The sequence below is a fragment of the Mesoplodon mirus genome, assembly GCF_964341445.2.
Source record: "Mesoplodon mirus genome assembly, chromosome: 11".
NCBI classification, from domain to species: Eukaryota; Metazoa; Chordata; class Mammalia; order Artiodactyla; family Ziphiidae; genus Mesoplodon; species Mesoplodon mirus.
In genome coordinates this window covers 91,850,346-91,872,157 of record NC_138987.1, presented here as the reverse complement: position 1 = coordinate 91,872,157, position 21,812 = coordinate 91,850,346, and the positions used below count along the sequence as shown (strand labels likewise).

General features: G+C 36.5%; 1 protein-coding gene across 2 annotated transcripts in view; it reads left to right on the top strand.

Moving 5' to 3' along the window:
• Positions 1–3,292: 3,292 nt before the first annotated feature.
• ATF7IP (activating transcription factor 7 interacting protein) overlaps positions 3,293–21,812 on the top strand; it is a 114,747-nt gene continuing 96,227 nt past the window's right edge. Inside the window, exon 1 of one of the 2 annotated variants that reach the window (XM_082634585.1) lies at positions 3,293–3,602. Coding sequence is in view for 1 of the 2 variants with exons in the window: in XM_082634584.1 (XP_082490710.1) it covers positions 21,782–21,798 (17 nt within the window). In the remaining variant the exon portion in view is untranslated. Of the gene's footprint in view, positions 3,603–21,537; positions 21,799–21,812 lie in introns of those variants that run through there. The other variant, XM_082634584.1, reaches the window with a different exon arrangement.

Here is a 21,812-nt window from a genome sequence, read left to right as displayed (position 1 = left end):
CGCAGGCTCAGCGGCCATGGCTCACGGGCCCAGCCGCTCCGTGGCATATGGGATCCTCCCAGACCGGGGCACGAACCCGTATCCCCTGCATCGGCAGGCGGACTCTCAACCACTGCGCCACCAGGGAGGCCCACACCAGTTCCTTTTTAAAGGGCTTTTTCCAGATTAAGTCAGGCCTATCCAAGATAATCTCTCTTTTAGTTATTCATAATCAATTTTTATGAGACCTTAATTACATCTGAAAACTTCATTCACCTTTGCCACATTCTATTGGTGAGACGTAAGTCCTGGGTTCTGTCCACAGTCAAGGGGAGAGGATTTTACAGGGTGTGAACGCAAAGGGGTGGAGATCATCTTAGAATTCTTTTTATCACACTTCCTATTCCAGGCAGTTATTTCGTAAGTTTTCCCAGGTTTGCCTACTTAACACCTCAGTAAACCTCTCTGAGAAATGGAGGATGATAATAAGAATTAGCAGGTTATGGTTAATTCATATTCTTTCTTAATGGTAGTAGAGGATGTACAGGTAGAAACTGCTCAAGCTGACCTATGCCTGTACCATTACTACTCGGACAAGTACTACTACTACTACTAATTACTACTATGATGACTGTTAGCTAACACTCATCAAAGTATTACCATATACCCAGGACTCCTTGAAGTGTTTTACCAGAATTTAATCTTTGTAAAAACCTTACCAGATAAGGGCTATTTTCTTCATGTCCATTTGACATTTCTGGAACCATTTGGTTAGAGAAGTTTAGAACAGGCAGTAATTAAGAAGTAGAGAAAAACGTTTAATTCAGGTAGTAAATCTTCAGAGCCCATTTTTTAAATCACTAAATGAGACTGTCTCGTATTATAGTACTTAGAAACTTCAGTTTTCCTCTTCAGTTGTTCCTTTTTCAAGTTTATACTGTTTTTCAAAAAGTTCAGTTTTCCTTGCTCCATTGCTGCTCAATTGCTACAACTGAAATTCATTTAAAAATGTTTATTATTTTAGGGTTTTTTGCTTTTTGTTTTTGGATTTTTTTTCTGTGATATTGCTTTACTTCAGCACTTTTTTTCTAGAAGTCTTTTCAGCCTGTATATATACATAAGCCCACAATGGTGGGTAAAATATGGAGATCCTTCAGTACTGATTGGTAAGTAGCCACCCTACCCTGAATACCCCTCCTACCAGCCAGTCTGTCTTGGTGCCCAGCTGAAGAACCCCTGGACCTCTCCACAATCCGACAACTAGAGGATTAACATTTGACAAAGTAGGGGGTCTTCAAACCTTCTTGTATTCTAATGGACCAGCGCCTGGTACCACAAGGATTGATAAACATTCTGAATATCATCTCACCTATAAATTGAAGCCACACCTTCTTCTTTTTTCAGTGTCTTTGCATTTCTCTTTTACCTAATTTGAATTCTCCTTCTTTTGTACCTATTCTGACAGCCACTTTAAGTTCTACATTGTAAGTCAGATCAAGCATCACCTGTTCTGTGAAATTTTCCTATATTCCATGAGGAAGTTTTAGGTTCTTTTGTTTTACATTTCTTTTATACTTAGTATATACCTCCATGATAGTAATGATCTCATAATGTGTATCTGTATATATGACTCTTTCCCTACCAGAGGCAGTGTCATTTCCTCTGGGCATCCCCAATGTTTAGAACAGTGTGTGAATAAATAATAAATGCTGTACTTGTTGAATGAAACAATGAATGATTGGTTGCATTAACCAGCAGGTAGACAGCTAAAGAGACTGTAAACATGTGGTTGAGGATATTTGAGGAGATTCAAACACAATAAAACTGTCTAACTGGAGTTTTAGGGAGGCAAGTCTAGAATATGAGCAAGAAAGAAAATTGATCAGTTGGTGAGTCCATGTTCAATTACTTTCCCTTTGCCATTAGCCAAGACAATTGAGAGTGAGCTATTATAAAAATGATTCCTTTCTATTTGCTTATAGAAGACAAAGAGAAACCTAATGAACTCTGTTATTCCTATCCCATTTCTCTTTTTATAGAATGGAACTTTAAATATTGATATTATTTATAATTTGCTGAGCATCTATTTTAAAATTGAGCACTATGTACTAAATAAATTACAATACATAATTTGTTATAACTGAGCCTCTATTTGTAATTTATTGAGCACCCATGTACTATGTTCTGTGCTAAGGACTTTACAAAGCTTAGCAATTAAGCAATGCAAATCTAATTGTGTTATTTCCTAACTTAAAACCTTTTAAGTGATTCCTCATTGCTTTCACAATAAAGTTCAGCTTTTAGGCAAGAAATCTATTTAATCAGTTCTCATGTTAGAGATTACTTCTTCTAGGAAGGCATTACTGATTCTCCAAGTCTAGATTAGGTGATCCTCCCAAAAGCCATGCAGTATTTCAACTAAGTTGAAAGCCCCAAATTATAGAAATAAGTATTAACCACCCTGCACTAATTTCTTATTACTTACAAAATTTCCTGTTTACTTTTCTGTCTCCTTCACTGTAGTAGAGATTTCTTGAGGACAGGCACCTAATATAGGTCTGGAACACCGGCATTGCTAAATAAATATTGAACGAATAGATTAATTTAAGGGAGAGATGATGTTAAAAAACGACACCAAACCTCACCATATATTTGCTAGGCTGCTCTTGCTTTGCAAAACACACTTATATTTATCCTATTATTTAGCCCTCTCAACTGATTTGAATTAGAGCCATTATCACCATTTTAGAGAAGAGAAAACTGAGTAACGCACTTATTTCAAGGAACAGGCACGTAAGCAGGAGTACTTGGACGTGAGCCCAGATATCCCAACAAATACAGAGGCACCTTTTTCATTACACTCTGTGGCCTTCATGAAGGGTTGGCTCCCAAAATAAAACTGAATAACAGGGATACAACAGGTGGAAGGGTATGACTGGAAGCGCTTGCTCTGGCACAGGACTGAAAGAAAAGATGTGTTTGCGCCACTCCCTCGTGATTTACACAGTGTGAAGTATATTTTCTGACTTTTTAATATAAACGATAAACAACCTAACATACTTCAGCCTTTTTCGAAAATCTTTCCCTCAGCTCTTTAACTTTCACCTACCTATTTCCTTCCTTCCTTCCTTCCTCCCTTCCTCCCTTCCTTCCTTCCTGAGGCTCATAGAGGGCGCTCACAAAGCGCTACTCACTGGTTGGCCAAGGCTCCACTCAAAAAACACACCTCACTGCAACTGAAAGGCGCAGCGCCACCACCTCAGACTTCCTTCTCTTTTCCACGGCAGGAGGCGGGGCCAATTTTTCTCATTCAAATAAAAAACCAGAAGATTTGCATGGGGAACGGCCAGTCCGTGAGCCCATTGGCTAAAAGCATGGTGGGCGTGACCAATATTAGGACCGCCGAGCCCCGCCTACGATAATTTGCATAACGGCCCCGGCGCGTGCAAGGGAGAAGCGGGTTTGTTTTTGAATCTGCGGAGGCGGCGGCGGCGGCGGCAGCGGCGGCGGTGGCGCGGAGACTGAAGCGCGCGAGACTGAGGCTGCAGCGGTGGGGACGGCTGCGCGGGACGGCTCTGTAGGAAGGAACTTGGTTCCGCCTCCCTCATCTCCCACCTCGAAAGGTATATGTGAGTCCCAGGGGCTATTATAACCACATTTTGTTAAATTATTATTGTATTTCTTTAGAGTGAAGACCGCATTATGGCGGCTGCAGGAGCTGTGTTTGCGCCTGCGCGGTTGCGGAGCTGCGGGCGGGCGCTGCATGGGAGCACGTGATCTTGCGGGGTCGGGCTCTAGCTGCAGTTGTGCAGCTGGCGGGGCGGTGGCTGCGCAAGCGCAATATTCATTTTCAAGATCTAATGTTCTTGTTGGACGCCATTCGGGTTCTAGATTTAATTTTACTCATTCTTGAGGGGTTTCGTTTTGTTACGCTCGAATTCCTATATTTTAAAAGGAAAACATTTCTGTTATGTTGTATTCCTGTACCGACTCCAAACTCCTTTCTTGTATTTCTCCGATTCTCTGAGAAGCTGTGGACTTAATTTTGTGTAAAAATGATTGTCCCCTTGTGGTTCTCGATTTTTATTTCACTTTAAGGGTATTGCTGGATTCAAGTTTATATTTAGGGAGCGGAAGATCAGCACCTAGTGGTGTTCTCACGGGAAGTGCAATTATTTGAACTGCATATTTGCAAATACATTTTTAACCCTATCTTTACCGGTTCTTTTATGGAATGTTTTCAAAATAGAAACAATTTGAGTTTTGGAAAAATGAGGGGGAAGGGGCATTGGAAGAATCTGTATAATGTTTAAAAAGAAATCTCAATCTCCTTGGGTATTTATTTTTTTTAAAAATATTTGATACTCAGTCGGTGAAGTTTTAATTTAATCAGTGTGTGCCTCTGATCTTGCTTGCATTTGAGTTTTACATTTTTTCTGTCTCTGATCACTTGTCCATTACTGTTTCAGTTAGATTATTTTTGGTACCTTGACTTTTAAAATTAATCATTTCCTTAGCATTTTGTTTGTAATGATATATAAAATATAGTACTTAAACTTGGTAAATTTTTCTGATAAAGAATTCTACAAAGAACTCCCAACTACACTGAGGCCTTTATGAGGAAATTGTGAATCATTGATAAATCAGTTGATTAAAAAAAACAAACTACCATATATACATGTGTGTAAGATACAATTGTGTTAGATTTTTAAAAATTGTATGTTCCTGGTTTTAGTTTCTTAAAGTAGTTATAAGTATGTTACTGATTATTTTACTTTAAAATGGTAGTGTCACTATATTTAAATCTTATATAAACCTCTGGGAGAAGTTTTATACGATTTGATATAATTCTACCATTGTGTAAATTATTTCTTACTGGGCTGAAAACTTGTAAATGGTTGTCATAAATTTCATCTGTGGTTTGTATATACAACAGTTGTTTTCTTGGTTGGTTATGTAACTCTGAGTTTAAGTCAGTCACTTGTCAGATGAAGAAGTGGCTGTTGCTTTATAATCTTGGTTGGTTTAGGGACTTTATTGCCTACAAGAACGGTTAAGTATTAAATAGATGTAATTGAAGGGAATACTTTTGGATGGTGGAGTTTTAAAAAATGACATCACAAAGGAGATAGAATGCAGTGATGGGAATAATTCTTTTTTTCTCAACAGAAAATTTGTTGATATAATTTTTGAACCCCTGAAGTCTTCTACAGAGAAATATATTTAGAGGGCAGTTGTGTAATCTTTTCCCTTTTATGCTTCCAGGGTAATTACCCAGCACACCGCCTCCACCCTCCAGACATTATTTCAGGTGTTTTAGAGTTGGAAATACATTGTATTTTCTGTATCTATGTCTATGTCTGTGTGTATGTGTTAGGTTAAGAAAACAACTTTGATCATAGGGCATGGTTCATTCTGCACTTCCAAAAAAGTGAAATATTTTGGTTTATATATTTAAGCTTATGTTTTCATTTGCATATACAAATGATTGCCTCTTAGGTTAATGTGGAAGATCATAAGAGGCACTTGAAACACTGAAGAACATAATGTACTATGTAAATATGTATTGGTAGGACAGTTTTGCTGTTACATTTATTAGAAAGGCAAATATAGTTCTATAAATTTAAAACTAAGATTAATGAATTGTCTGAACATCTACTGTTTGTTCATTGGTACTCTATCAATAACAAGCATGCTGTGGAATTTCAGTTACTATTAAGACTAGGTTACTGAATGAATACCAAGTTACTGGGAGTCATTTAAAATCTTTTTCCCTATAGCACATTTGGAAAGTATTGAAAATTAATTAGAAATAAACACTATTTTTTTGTGATTTTTGTGACATTTCCATTTATTGATTGATCAATTAGTTTATCATTTGGATCATAATTTCATTCCTGCCCTTTTAACTTAGTATTTTATTGTGGATATTTATCCATTTCATTATTCTTTTGAAATTTTTTTTAATGGTTACATAATAGTTATTTTGTGAAAATATCCCAAATTATCAAATGTTCTTGAAATATATTTTTAAATGGCTACGTAATATTGGTGTCTTTAATAAGAATGTACTGTGACTTACTAAATGTTTCTTTCCTTATTGAACATTTTGTTGCCCATTTCTCTATTATAAATAAAGCTGCAGTGAACATCCTTGTACATGAGTCATGATCTACATCACATAATATTTTTTTGAAATTACTGTTACAAAGGACTTTTAAAGTAATTTACAAAACTGATAAAAACTTAGTTTTATTGAAAAGCATTTCCTATACCACCATCAATTTGGTGGTTAGCATTTTTTCTGATAACTAGTGAAATTGAACTTTTAAATATTTAATATATATGCAACTTTCTCATTTTTTGTGACTTTACTGTTTGAGGTTATTTTATGTATCTTTTTCTGTGGTAAATGTTAATATGTTCCTTATGTATAAGTTATTTATGGATATTAGCCCTTTGCTTTTCATATTTTTTGAAGTTTTTTTTTTTTTTTTTTAGCGGTACACGGGCCTCTCACTGTTGTGGCCTCTCCCGTTGTGGAGCACAGGCTCTGGACGCGCAGGCTCAGCGGCCATGGCTCATGGGCCTAGCCGCTCTGCAGCATGTGGACCTTCCCGGACTGGGGCACGAACCCGTGTCCCCTGCATCGGCAGGCGGACTCTCAACCACTGTGCCACCAGGGAAGCCCTGAAGTTTTTTTTTAGTTAAGATTTTTTTTTTAATTGCTATGGTTTTACATATTTAGAATTGTTACATTTTTATGAAGTCACATGCACTGCTTTTTCATGTGTTATTTCTTCAAGGACTTCTCTGCATAAAAAATACTGTAAGATGAACTAAATGTTCGTCTGTTCTGTTTATTTTTTCTGGATGTTTTAATTACCTTAAAAAATACCTTTTAGCCTATATGCAGTTTATTTTGACATTGCGTAAAGATGGGTTGCTAGTTTCCATCTTTTCCTAATTTTCTTAGAATTTTATGTTGATGATACATTTCTTTTGATCATAACTTACTAAGTTTGAGCTATCAATTCTGCTTCATTTACTAGGGATATTTAACTTCAGGTCCATTGGCCTTTGGGGGTTCTAGAGATACTTAAAAAACTTCCGTGGATTCCATGATATACGCAATTTTGTGTGAGTGTACATATGTGCTTTTTTCTTTCTGGGGAAAGAGTTACAGTTTTTATCAGCTTCTCACAAGAATATGTAATGTAAAATCTAAAAGCAGGTTAACAACCCTGGAACTGGGTCTTGTTTATATAGCAGTACTGCATTGTCTTATTTTCTGTAGTGCTATAAACTATATAAATATATGAAGGGGCAGTAGATATCATTCCTTTTCACAGTTTTCTAAGCTAATTTTCCCTCCTTTTGTACATACATTTGGCAAAGTTTAAAAACCCAACTATTTGAAGTTTTGTTTAGAATTGCATAAAACCTAAATTAGGGTAAGTTTACATCTTTATACTGTTAGGTTTTTTTAAAATTCATGAATATGATGCATTTCCTGTAGATCCCACAAAAATGTATTGTTTTTAGGAACTCAGAAAAATTTTTATTAAGGTGTTATCTTACTGGTTTCCTATAATGGTATAATGTTAATAGGGATGACATGGTAGAGGGTATAGGACATTTCCAGTTTTAATCTGCTTTAGAATATAGCATCATGAAAATAGTTCAAGTATGAAGTTAGAAATGAGAAAAATAGGCTACCAAGATAGTGTTCTACAGTATTTGAAAACAGAATTCTTCTTCTGTGTTTAATGTAGACCTTTTTTTTTTGCAAATTTATTTATTTAATTTATTTTTGGCCGTGTTGGGTCTTCTTTGCTGTGTGTGGCCTTTCTCTAGTTGTGGCGAGTGGGGGTGCAGGCTTTGTGGTGCGCAGACTTCTCATTGTGGTGGCTTCTCTTGTTGCGGAGCATGGGCTCTAGGCGCACGGGCTTCAGTAGCTGTAGCGTGCAGGCTCGGTAGTTGTGGCTTGCTGGCTTTAGAGTGCAGGCTCAGTAGTTGTGGCGCATGGGCTTAGTTGCTCCGTGCAATGTGGGATCTTCCCGGAGCAGGGCTTGAACCCGTGTCCCTTGCATTGGCAGGTGGATTCTTTTTTTTTAACATCTTTATTGGAGTATAATTGCTTTACAATGGTGTGTTGGTTTCTGCTTTATAACAAAGTGAATCAGCTACACATATACATATATCCCCATATCTCCTCCCTCTTGTGTCTCCCTCCCACCCTCCCTATCCCACCCCTCTAGGTGGTCACAAAGCACTGAGTTGATCTCCGTGTGCTATGTGGCTGCTTCCCACTAGCTATCTATTTTACATTTGGTAGTACACATAAGTCCATGCCACTCTCTCACTTCGTCCCAGCTTACCCTTCCCCCTCCCCACGTCCTCAAGTCCATTCTCTGTGTCTGCGTCTTTATTCCTGTCCTGCCCCTAGGTTCTTCAGAACCATTTCTTTTTTTAGACTCAATATATGTGTGTTAGCATACGGTATTTGTTTTTCTCATTCTGACTTACTTCACTCTGTATGACAGTCTCTAGGTCCATCCACCCCACTACAAATAACTCAACTGCATTTATTTTGATGGCTGAGTAATATTCCACTGTATATATGTGCCACATTTTCTTTATCCATGCATCTGTCAATGGACACTTAGGTTGATTCCATGTCCTGACAATTGTAAATAGAGCTGCTGAACATTTTGGTACATGACTCTTTTTGAATTATGGTTTTCTCAGGGTATATGCCCAGTAGTGGGATTGCTGGGTCATATGGTAGTTCTATTTTTAGTTTTTTAAGGAACCTCCGTACTGTTCTCCATAGTGGCTGTATCAATTTACATTCCCACCAACAGTGTGCAAGAGGGTCCCCTTTTCTCCACACCCTCTCCAGCGTTTATTGTTTGTAGATTTTTTGATGATGGCCATTCTGACTGGTGTGAGGTGATACCTCATTGTAGTTTTGATTTGCATTTCTCTAATGATTAGTGATGTTGAGCATTCTTTCATGTGTTTGTTGGCAATCTGTATATCTTCTTTGGAGAAATATCTATTTAGGTCTTCTGGCAGGTGGATTCTTAACCACTGTGCCACTAGGGAAGCCCAACCTTTTTTTTTTTTTAAACAGAGAAATTTTGAAAAGTTATCTGATTCATTTTTGGCCAGTGTGGAACCTAACAAATAATATATAATTAAGGTAAAAAATTTTCTTTTTAGTCTCTTTGGTAACATTAAATATTCCTCTCATAAGGATGTTTCCCTAAGTATTAGTATACATTCATTCTCTATTAAATCTTTTCTTTGTGCTGATTGCAGTGAAAAGTATAATCTTGATTGATAGCGTATTTCAGTTGTAAACCTACTTTTAAAAAATTATTTTTTATATTAGATACAGGAAAGGATGTCAGATTATTGTAAAAATATTTTTGTTGAATATAGTTAAACTTGAAAAATTGGTGGTTGCACGTAAAGAAGAAATCAAGGAAGTTAAAGATAAAAATCAAATGGTAAAATATTATTGGCTTTATAAAAATAAATCTAAGAAATAGGTAGAAATTGTGTTAAGATATTACTGGCTTTTCTTCAGCATTTTCTTTCTAATGAAAAAATTTTGTCTTTGGATATTTTTCAAGCAAATCCACTTATAGAAGTTTGCATATTTTTATTTTTTTGTGTATGACCTTTGCCCTTACCTGAGAACTTTTCATAGTTCTGATGTATTGTGGTATTTGTGTTTTCAGACTGTAATAGATAATTAGGGACAGGAGAAATGCTACTAGAAAAATGCATATGGATAGGGGCAAGAAGAGATGGCTGGCAACTTGATAGTGAAGAGCGGTCAGATTTCAAGTGTTAGAACAAGAATTTAAAAACTTAGTTTTGAGGTTATTTAATTTGGGAATTGTTATTCTTAAAGACAAATTAGTATTTATAGCACATTCATTATGGTAATAGATGATCTTATTATGATTCTGAATTATAGGAATATTTAATTATGCTGAATTTGTTCAAGAAGACAAAGAGGTGTATGATTTGGTTTAGAAAGATTTCTATTATACTTTTTGTTTTTAAGTTTTGAGGTATATGGAAAATTCATACATTGTCATACCAAGTTTTTCAAAGGAGTTACATGTAGAAAGAAGTTTGAGAGTAAAGTTCTTGCTTTTGAGTTCCTGACAGCTGTAGGGCATTATAAATAAAAATAAGGTGATATTTTAACAGTAGATTACAAAAATATCAAGTAGCTCTGGGGAGCATTGTCCTTGTTAGTTTCCTAGAGTATCTAGAAACTACCTATCCATTAGTGGAGCTTCTTTTTTTAAAATCCTTGCCCATTTGATCTTGTTATGTTCTTTAGAGAGTCCAAGACTAAAAATTACTTCTCAGTGTTCTTAGATTGTCATGCAATCTGCAGAGGAAATCAGTGTTTTTTTTCTGTTATTTTACTTTTTTCAAAACAGAGAAGTGAGTTCCACAAAATTAAACTGTTTATATATGCTTCAAGTTGTATGGTGGAATCCATCTTGTATTGGAGACACTATGATTGCTGGGCAGCATTTCCAGTTTTTTAAGTGCTGCAAAGTGAGAAAACCAGGGCGCTAGTGTTTATTTATACAATGTGAACGTTTTCAGTTTTGAATTTTGATCTTTGGGTTTTTGAGTTTTTAAGAGAATGACACGGGCATCTCCTTGGTCACCTTCCAAAAAATGTGGCAGGCCTAAGGGTACAGTTGATATTATCTTCCTGAGAGTCGTTATAATTGGACCTATGTAAATATGAATGTCTGAGAAATGAAGATGACCTTTACCATCAGAAACATTAACTTTACCATCAGAAATATTCACTTATTCATGTCTGCAGTTTTTCATTGTTTAGAATATTATTAAGAATTTTGTGTTATTTTTTGTTATACAGAATAACAGAATTATCAGTTACAGTTCTGATAACTAGGAACAACTAGATATATTCCCTTTAGTTTGGGAGAGAGACCCCCCCTTTTTTTTTTTTTTTTTTTTGCGGTACGCGGGCCTCTCACTGTTGTGGCCTCTCCCATTGCGGAGCACAGGCTCCAGACACGCAGGCTCAGCGGCCATGGCTCACGGGCCCAGCCGCTCCGTGGCATGTGGGATCCTCCCAGACCGGGGCACACACCCACGTCCCCTGCATCGGCAGGCGGACTCTCAACCACCGCGCCACCAGGGAAGCCCCGAGAGACCCCTTTTGACGATGATGATGTGAGGTAGTAGTGTTATTATGTCATATAATCCTTTCTCCCTTTCTTTGTTGTTTGTGTAGCCCTGTGCTACTTTGGGAACTATTGTCTTGGTAGGTACCCAGGAATTATGTGTATGGCACTTTTACATTCTAATAAGGAACTTGAATTGTATGTTGGAATAGTGGTTCTCAGAACTGACAGGGCTGTAAAAGGATCTCTCCTTGGGCCAGTAATTGTCCAAGGTGATGTCTTCCATTTTGTGGAAAGGTAAACTTAGAAGGTAGGAAGAGTTTCTGCTGTTTTGAGGACCAGGAGCAAAAGAAAAAGAGATTGGTGAAACAATAATGAATGACTTGACTGCTTCAGCTCATTTTCAACTAAGACTTTCCAGCTTAGGAGTGTACCTGCCCTGTTACCATTATTAGATTAAATGTCTCAAGAAAAGGAAGAAATGGGGAAGAGTATGGAAAAGAGACTGTTTTTGAACTTCTTTTATTTCCTTTTAGGTAGTCAATGTCAGGAGCTGATTGGATTACAGTAAAGGCTAAACTGCTCTGAGACACTCTGTTACTATTAAGGATGATGTTTATTTCTCTTGTGTAATAATACAGAGGAAAAGTCTTCAGGTTTGTAAGTGGCTTTGGCTTAATGTATGGTTTCCATATGTTGAACATGGTTTCTGGCTTGAACATGGCTGCTTTCACCAGCCAGGGGCAAGGGAGAAAGAACAATGGGAGTGCACACTCATTGTTTTGAGAGCCTCATCTGGAAGTAGTACTGTCATTTAGATTCATGTGTTATGGGTGAGAATTTAATCACTGGAACATACTTAGCGGGGAAAGGTAGGCTGGGAAATGTAGTATCTGGCTGGACAACCAGCTAAAATTAGAAAATTTTATAAAACAAGGAGAGAAATGGGTATTAGAGAACAGTTAGCCTTTTCTGCTACTAAAGGCAGCTGGAGAAGTGGTCTCTAATTAATTCATAATTTGATATTGAAAACTGGTTTTCTGTTTTAAGAATTAGATCCAGTTGTAACTATATATCTTCCTTTGAAATGGAATTTTGAGAGCTTTGTAGTCATGATTCCTGACAGATTGTAGTTACTATAAATATTTACCTTATTAGGCAGAGTTTTTCCTCTTTCTGCTTGCTTTTGAAAACATTAAATCATGATTAGTTTTGCAAGAATTCAGTGTACTATCTTTGAATCTTGCCAGTTAACTTACTTTAAAAGGATGAAGGACTGTAGGTAAACTCTGACAATTGTTTGAACTGCTTCTTTTAGTTTCAAAGTTGAGTTTGTGATTTCTCAAGATGGAAAATGTGATTTTTGAGGGCCTTGTAATATACACAGGTAAAAAATAACTGTGGTCATAAATTCTTTGCTTACAAGTAAAATTTATCTGATAACTAAGTAATAAGTAAGTAATTAAAAAAAAGCTCTCTGTAGATGATAAGTGTAACACAATAGATATCTGTGTAAGGCACAGAAAGTGGGACTCTGTTGGGGGGATATCAAGGAAACCTTAGAAGAGTTGTATTTAAAAAAAAATTTTTTTTTAAAATATTTATTTGGCTGCACCGGGTCTCAGTTGCAGCACGTGGGATCTTTAGTTGCGGCATGCGGGATCTAGTTCCCTGACCAGGGATCGAACATGGACCCCCGGCATTGGGAGCATAGAGTCTTACCACTGGACCACCAGGGAAGTCCTAGAAGAGTTGTATTTTAAAAGAAGAATTAGAAGGATATTCTTAGTAAAGAGAATAAAGAGGGTATTCAAAATCTCAGAGGTGGGAAAGAAAGTATTACTTTTAGGAGAACATATTCTGATATAAATCCTTGATTTTTTTTTTTTTTTTTTTTGCTGTACGCGGGCCTCTCACTGTTGTGGCCTCTCCCGTTGCGGAGCACAGGCTCCGGACGCACAGGCTCAGCGGCCATGGCTCACGGGCCCAGCCGCTCCGCGGCATATGGGATCCTCCCAGACCGGGGCACGAACCCGTATCCCCTGCATCGGCAGGCGGACTCTCAACCACTGCGCCACCAGGGAGGCCCAAATCCTTGATTTTTATAAATAAAAAATCATTGATGCCACGGTGCCTACATAATGTACCTAATAAAGGATATTGTTATCCTCAGCTGGAAATTCTCTAATTTCTCTTTTTACTTTGTATCTCTTTTAAAGGCATTTATTCCTTTCAACTTTTATGTTTATAGTTATTTATGTAGTACTTTATAAGCTTCCTGCGGTTAGGAATTTTATCTTACTGATGTATCTGGCAAATGTTGTATTTTAAAGACAAACCCTTTCTAATTAGGTATAATAAGACTGCTAATAAAAGTATAAAATTGCATTCCACAATACGTACCTTAATATTCAGTAAATATTTTCTTATTGAAAGAATAGAACCCCTTTGTTTTAGGTGCCAAAAAAAAAGAAAAGAGTAAGATGTTCTAGCTCCTTTCATTTGATGTATGATAATCTACATGTCAGAACTTTTAGTTGTTGTTGTTTTTAAATAATTAACCATGAAGTTTACTTAGCCAAGCATCCACTGGGTAAATTGTCAAAAGATTTGACAGGCACTTTGCATCTGGAAAATTATAAATAGTAAAATAACTTTTGGAAAAAATTCGTCAATCCCATTCATTAAGAAATAGAAAAAAATTAAAAAACACCATTGCTTACCTATTAATAAGAAGTTTCTAAAATACAATTCTGAAGGACATATGTATGAAATTAATAAGGGTTTGATGAAAAGATGGAATGACATAATTATTTTGTGTTGTGTAATTCTCTTCTCCATCAAACATATTTTAAGTGATATAATAGTTGGAAGATTAAAAATATGCAAGCAAATTGACAGAAGAAAAAGAAAGAACAACAGAAAAGACAAAGAATTTTCCTAAAACCAGTTAGTAATATAGTGAAGTGGAAAGTATAGTAATTTTGTATTGGAACCTGGCCAATTTGTGTTTCCCAGCAGTATTTCTTACATATAAAATGGTGATACCACCTACCTGGTAGGCTTACTTTGAGAGATTAATTGAGATTAATTATATAAAATGTTAGCATTTGTTCCTGACACACTTTTCATCTCTGGCTTCAACCAATTGATGAATCTATTAGTAAGACATGAATATTTACTAAGAGGCAGCTACGTGAAGCTTTAGGGAGCCCTGCAGTACAAGGAGATATATGGAAAATGACAATATTCTTCCTTACTGGAGCTAGAACTTATATACATTTAAAAAGCAACTTAGAAAAGTAGGTTTGATCATGCCCCTTACTAGTAGGAAAAATATGCATTTAGAAACGTAGTTTATTTGCAAAGGTTTGTGAGAGAGTCCAGCTTTAGGACTTATTCATTAAATTAAACCAAAACCAAAACCAAAACACACCACCAGAGTATTTAAAGAATAAAAACCCCTCAAAGATTACTAAATCTCTGAGCCTCATCGTGGTGAAAAAGCAGCCATTTTCTCACATTAATTATTTACCTTCAAGGTTTGTCATAATTCTTCAGACTGTCATTATTGCCAAAGTTAGAGATGAAGTCATTTATTTTGGGAGCTAGATCCACATAGAATTATCCTGTTTTCTTTTTTTAATTTTAGGGTGCAGGGTGATCCCTCACCCCTTATTTACCCTTCAGCTATGGAACTTGCTGGGCATGCTCACTTAAAGTTGAGGCAAAACAAAGTGTCAGTTTTCTTCCATAACCCTTCCTGTGGCCAAGTTTCTGCCCCTTAAGGTACAGATTTGATCATATAAGTTTGTTTAATAATTTTCTGATTCTTTATTTCGATGTTTTGTTTGACTAGTTTATTGAACTAATGACGTATTGATAAGTATAGAAAGACTTCTCTTTGTCTGCTTAACAAAACTGTGTCCATTTGATATGAGTTAAGAGTTAAGTTCTGCCTAGTTTTATAAAGCATAATAATTTACTTATTTATTTGCTTGATTACAAGATTAGGAACCAAGAGCCATTTAATTTATCTCAATGAGATTTTGCCTGCATTACTTAAAACTGTATGGTATCATGGTTCTCTAAGAGTCCCACATTTGTCAGTGTTCCTTGTCTTGTCAGGAAGTGATATTCTTTATTCCTCTTAAAGCTGGGAATCCATAAGTTATGAAAGAGATACTATATTGATATCCTGTGAAGACCTAGAAGGCATCATTTCTACATTTGAGATGCAGTCCTTGTTCCCTGTCATAGCTAATTAAAAGAGATTTGTTTTTAAAGGTTGCATTTTTCTGTGGTCATGGTTACAAATTTGATTTATCCATTTTATTCTGAAAGGAAGGAAAACACATTCTCATTGAAACTATGTAAGTGGGTTCATAAAAAGTAGAGAGACTCAGTTATGATACTTTATACAAGATTTAATCATTCTTCTAAGTAGTTTTTAAGCAAGGCCAATCAATATATTCAGTATTTTTCTATAGAATTGTTCTTAAAATATTCTCATAGTTTATTAACTTAAAACCTGTATTAAGGTCTTTCATAGGATATTCTGCCCCCTGGAATTCTGAGGGTATTGGATCAAGATACTATTTAAATGACTATTTATACAAAATATATCTTAAATTGAGGGTTAAAGGTAGATTAAGAAGAAAGTATTTTTCTTATATGACCATTAAAAATAAAATGTTAACCACAATTAAATCATTTCATTTAGTCCTAAATAATTCTTATTCTCCTGATCTAGAGTTAAGTAATCTATTTACACAAAGTTGTCTGCCCTGAACTAACAGAATTATGGAAATCATGACTCATTCTCTTGATACAGTTATGACAGAGGTCCATCCATGAAGGTAATTTTATACCAGGATGCCTGTATCCATGAATCACATCCATGTAATAGTAATAGCTGAGATGATTTGGTACAATCCTTTACTAAGGATTTACTAAGGATTATTTAGAAGACACTTCTTTTCCCCCTCAGGTACAGTGGCAGCAAGGATCGTGACTCATTTTTGTTTCTTGATTTTCATTTTTCCAGGCTAGCCTACTTTTTCTATATCTGGTATACTGCTTTCATCCTTAGAATTTTATTCACCATTGTGGGGATTTCTCTCACCCCTCTTCTTCTGTGTAGGACCTTTGTTTTCCATGTGCCATGTCTTTTTATTGACTTATTCTGTCATTGGAGGGAGTGGACCACATTCTCCAGTAGCTTTTTGAGAAAGAATATATAGGAGATATGTTCTTTGAGACTTATGTGTGTCTGAAAATTGTCATTTTATATTTTTAATGCTTGATTGATAGTTTGGCTAGGTATACAAGGCTAGGTTGGAAATCATTTTTCTTTAGAATTTTAAAGGCACTGCTCCATTATCTTTTTGCTTCTGTTACTACTGAGAAATCTGAAGTGGTTCTTATTTTTGATTTTTTCCCTCAATGGAAGCATGTAGAATCTGTTATTAGTTTCCAGGTGTTCTGAAATTTCACTTTAATTCCTTGATATGGATCTATTTATTATTGTTTGCTGGAATTCATCAGGCCCTTTCAATTTAGCAGCTGTTGCCTTTCAGTCCTGGAATTTTTCTTAAATGATTTCATTGGTGATATTTTCTGCCATTCTGTCATTCCAATGTGAATTTTTGAATGGATACTCAAATTTTCTTCTCTCTCTTGTTTACAGTTTTGTCATTTTGCTCAGGTAGATTTCTTATCATCAGGTCCTTTTACTGAGTTTTTCATTTTTTTTCTATCATTTCTTAATTTCTGTTTTGTAATCCTTGCCTGTAGTATTCTATTCTTGACAAATGAATGCAGCATCTTTTGATATATATAGATATTAATTTATTTTTGAAGTTTTCTCCCTGTGTAGTCTGTTGCTTTGTGTTTTATTGTTTTTTTTTCTTTAATCTCTGTCTTCCATCTTAGACTCTTAGACTTTTCTTAGTTGCCTTTCTCTTCGTTGCCTGACTGTATATAATATGTTGTGGAAGAGTAAAAAGTTGATTAGCATATCTAAATTTGTCAGTTTTGGACTTCATTATAGAGGCTGATCTGGGTGGGCTGTTTTTGGAGAGCTCCCAAGACCTTAAGGCCTTGTGTCTTGTTGACTACCCTCAGAGAGTAGTCTTACATTTTCACACATAGAGAGTAAGGATCGGATTGCCAGCATTCTGGGAGATTAATGGAGGAAGAGGATTGGGTTCTCTTCAGTGAGCACTCAGTCCCTCTTTTTGGTGTGCTACTCTCATTTTTAACTGTGGGTATTGTTTTCAGACCTCTGCTAGGATTGGGGAGAGCAGGCATTCAGTGGAATGGGATGAGGGACATCTAGGGTATCTTACTGCTTCACAAACAGCTTTCACTAGTTTTCTCTTTTTTAGTCATACCATCCTACTATTTGCTCCCTTCACCCCAATTTCCAAAGTGCTTAGTTCTTCTAGTTTCTATGTCTTTTGAAGTTTCTGCCATGTAAATCAAATTGGTTCTTAATTTATCCCCAGTGCAGCTTAGAATACAGTGTTTTGGGAACTGCTGACTTCGTTACCGGTGGTTCTGCTTATTTTCCAGCTCCCAAAATCATGTAGCTATTGTCCCTTTTACTTTTCTCTTTGTTCCTGAGGATTTATGCCTTCAAAAAATACCTCCACTGTAGTTTTAGTGGGACTTGAGGGAGTGAAGTTAGGTGTTTTCAGTTTATCATCTTAGTAACCTTCTAATGTTCCTTTTCTCTTTTAATATATATATATAATGTTGATAGTAACTTGTGTAATTAAAGTGTATTAACTGAATTAATGAAAAGTGTATTTACTTTCTACTTAATACACTGAAACCATTTATTTAGGTTCCATGGAATTTTCAATATTCTGCATGTGCAAAGTTTTTTTTTTCTCTTTTTAAAAAAATTTTATTTATTTATTTATTTTTGGCTGCATTGGGTCTTCGTTGCTGAGTGCAAGCTTTCTCAAGTTGCGCCAAGTGGGGTCTACTCTTTGTTGTGCGCGGACTTCTTACTGTGGTGGTTTCTCTCCTTGCAGAGCGTGAGCTCTAGGGCACGTGGACTTCAGTAGTTGTGGCTCGCGGGCTCTAGAGCACAGGCTCAGTAGTTGTGGTGCAAGGCCTTAGTTGCTCTGTGGCATGTGGGATCTTCCCGGACCAGGGCTCGCACCTATGTCCCCTGCGTTGGCAGGCAGATTTTTAACCACTGCGCCACCAGGGAAGCCCCAGAGTTTTCTAATAGTGTGATATATGATATATAGAAAGTGTAGTAGTTGACTAAACTTAATTCTACTATAGTTCTTTTTCATTACTACTCGTGTGACCCATGGCAAATGATTACATTCTCTGGTCATGAAGAATTTGAGATTATAGCAGTATTATGTTACAAGGTCATTGTAAGAGTGAAATGAAACAATTATATGAAAAGGGCTAGTTTTATTTAGGAAGAGGTAAACCACTGAGTAATCATGGAGATGTTGACCTTACATTAGAAATGCCTGCCATATGTGTTTGCTTTCACAAATAAGCAATGATTGGGTTTATTGACTAACCCTTCCATAAACAAATTTCTTGTAATCTATGACGTTATATAATCAAGCTGTACTCTTTCTTAGTAATGTTAAAAACTTTTTAAAGTAAATAGTATATTTATTTCTATAATTTTTATAGACTTTTTTCAGACTTTATTCTAACACATATTAGCTCCTATGTAGTGCCTCTAAAAACACTTTAAAAACTTAAAAATGCCCTGCAAAAGGTATTTTTTTCCACCTTGGGTTTTGAAGTACAGAGCTGTTTAGGTCAAGACTAAAAACCTAGCTGACTTCTTCTTCTTCCTAGAAAGTAAGAGCTGAGATCCTAAAAATGAAGTTTCCTAAGGATGTAGAATTTTCGGAGATTTTTGTGGTAGAAATGAAAACACAGGGAATTACTTTCAACTCACCATCTATTGAGCACATAAATACTATTTCACACTATGGAAGTGAGTGGAAAGTGAATTAAATTGTTTCTGTCCTTTAAGAACTCATATATAAAGATATAAATAATGAAATATGCTAAGTATAATGATGGTATATATAAAAGACCTTGAGAGAGCAATTACACCTGGTTTGGGGGTTGGGCATAGTCAGGGGAAAGGAGAGCAAGGAAAGGATTGTCAGTGGTAAGATAATTTAGGTGGAATCATGCATAGGGTTTATTGGGTGAACCGGGATAGTCTCTTTGGGATAAAGAGTGAATGAAACATGGGCAGTGACACCACTTACCTGAAGAACAGCCTAACCGTTATTCTTTCCTCAGTTGTTTCCGTGATGCACAGAAACAGAACCAGTGTGGGAAGGGACAGACACAGCTCCAGTAGGCTTGGGCTGAGTGTAGTCTAGGATGCGTCTTAGCTGTTCGCACTTTCGTGAAGTTATTTAATTTCTGAGCATGTTTCCTCAGTCACGAATTGGAGATAAAACCTATCTTGTAGGGTTAATGTGAGAATTGGTTTAAACAATGTATATAAAACTTATATGAAGGCTTGATTGATATTAATGGACTTCCCTATTCCTTTGTCTTCTAAAGCCCCTTTCATGAAATAGGCAATCATTATATTGATTTGACTTACGTGCCTTGGGATAATAGAGAGGATATAGTCAATTAGTAGTAAAATGACTGTAGTCGCTGAAGGAGGATTGGTATAAGGAGGGGACTTAGATTATGTCTCTTATTTTGAAATCTAAATTGGGTGAAAAGGTAGATCTTATAGCCAATAGCCAGCATCTTAGCTTGCTCCGGAAAGCTTAGACTGAGAAAAAAGTATTTAGTATTTACATTGGAAGGTGCCTGGCGAGACGGGGGAGGCTGAAGGGGGTGTGGGGAGCACCGCACATTTGAAGGTATATTACATAATTTAAACCTTTGTGGAACAGGCTTCCGAAAGAATCTGCTTCTTGAATATCAGCTGCTCTTCATCAGGCAGCTCTAAATGTTTTGGTTGGTTGTCTCTCCGTTAACCTTAGCCACATTCTAGTGCTCCAGTGATGTCTATCCTGTTTGAATCTTTCCCAGTTACCTCTTGCTTTTAACAAATAGATTTGAGCCACCCTCAGAGAATCCATTATATTTTTGAAGAATTAATGTGGCTTAGATCAACTATAAACTTTTTTTCCCCTCATACAGTACTTAAAGCAGTTTACGTTATTTGGTTTACCTCAGGGAGAATAAATAAGGACTTTTTAAAAGCTGAGTATGTTTTAACTTTTATTATGGAAAAATTTCAAATATATACAGAAATAGAATGAAATGATGAGCTCCATGTGCCCATCACTCAGCTTGAACGATCATCAATTTATGGGGCCAATCTCCTTTTTGCTATACCCCTACCACCCCCTTACACCCTTAACGTGTTTTAATAAATACCTACATCTAGTGGTGGATAGAGACAAAATAGCACAAGGCAGCTAAATTTTAGGATGGTAAACCAAGTAAGACAAAAGGAAAAGATGGATTTCCTAGCTGATGTGAGCTATCAAGCAAACAGGTTCTTTCTGTGCTTTTGTCCTTCTCTTGATGGTTGGTTACTGTTAAAACAAATTTGTCTTCTTAATACACCCACTTTCAGACTGAATTTTACCCTTCTGTTCTTCCTATTTGTTTCTTCCCCCGGGGGTGTCTACATTCTTTATTTTATTTGCTTTTCACCCATGTCAGAATGTTGGGAGGTCTGAGCCACGGCATGAAATTTAATTTGCCCTGGGACCAACCACTCACCTGGAGATGTCTTTGTGACCATCTGGACTACAGAAGAGAAGAAATTGTTTTTATCTTTATGGCAGATGACTCAAAATAAGCTTTGTTGCCACTGTAGCGCTAATGTCTCTAGTCCTCCCCAGCAGTTATTTAAAATAATTGTCAAGATTCAATAATTTGATTGCAAGCTTTAACCATTCGGCTAGATTTGAGCACTTTGGGGCTTAGATTCTGTGGGAAAAACCTTTAATTAGCCTTCTATAAATGGAAATTGATTATCAGGATTTAAACAACTTAACTTTCTAGAAATTATAAAAATTGGCACTCTTTTCATGTAAAAAGTACTATAAAAGAGTAAAAAAAAAAAAAAAGGACCTTGAGCATAGTTTGACTTTTTTTTTTTTTCTGGACTGAAATGGAGGCTTTCTTTCAAGCAAATTCCCTGATGTTTGCTGTGTGTGATTTGGCTCTATCTCTGTAACTGCTAATATGTGGCATGGACTTCAAGCTGTCTGGGATCAGGATGTGCCCAAACTCTGTATTGCAAGTCGGGATTCACAGGCATTATGTTACAAAACTGGCTTGCTGCCTTCTCTGTTTGCTGTGTTGTGAGTAGCTGCATTGTTTGTTGCAGTATATGCATTAGCTGTTGTCAGTGTTCAGTTTCCTGCAGGCTGACAAAGTGGGAGGGGCTTTGTTTGATACATAGCTGAGTTTCCACTGTGTGAGTTCTTGAGTGCACACTGGAGCCATCTTAATTACACTTTAGTGCAACTGAGACAGTGCAGCTGTTTCAAAATGGCTGCTAACCTAGTCTTTGTAGCTGCTTAGGCAGCCACTATGCCACTGAGGAGACTTGTCACATGCATCAGGACCAGAGGTAAGAACCACATT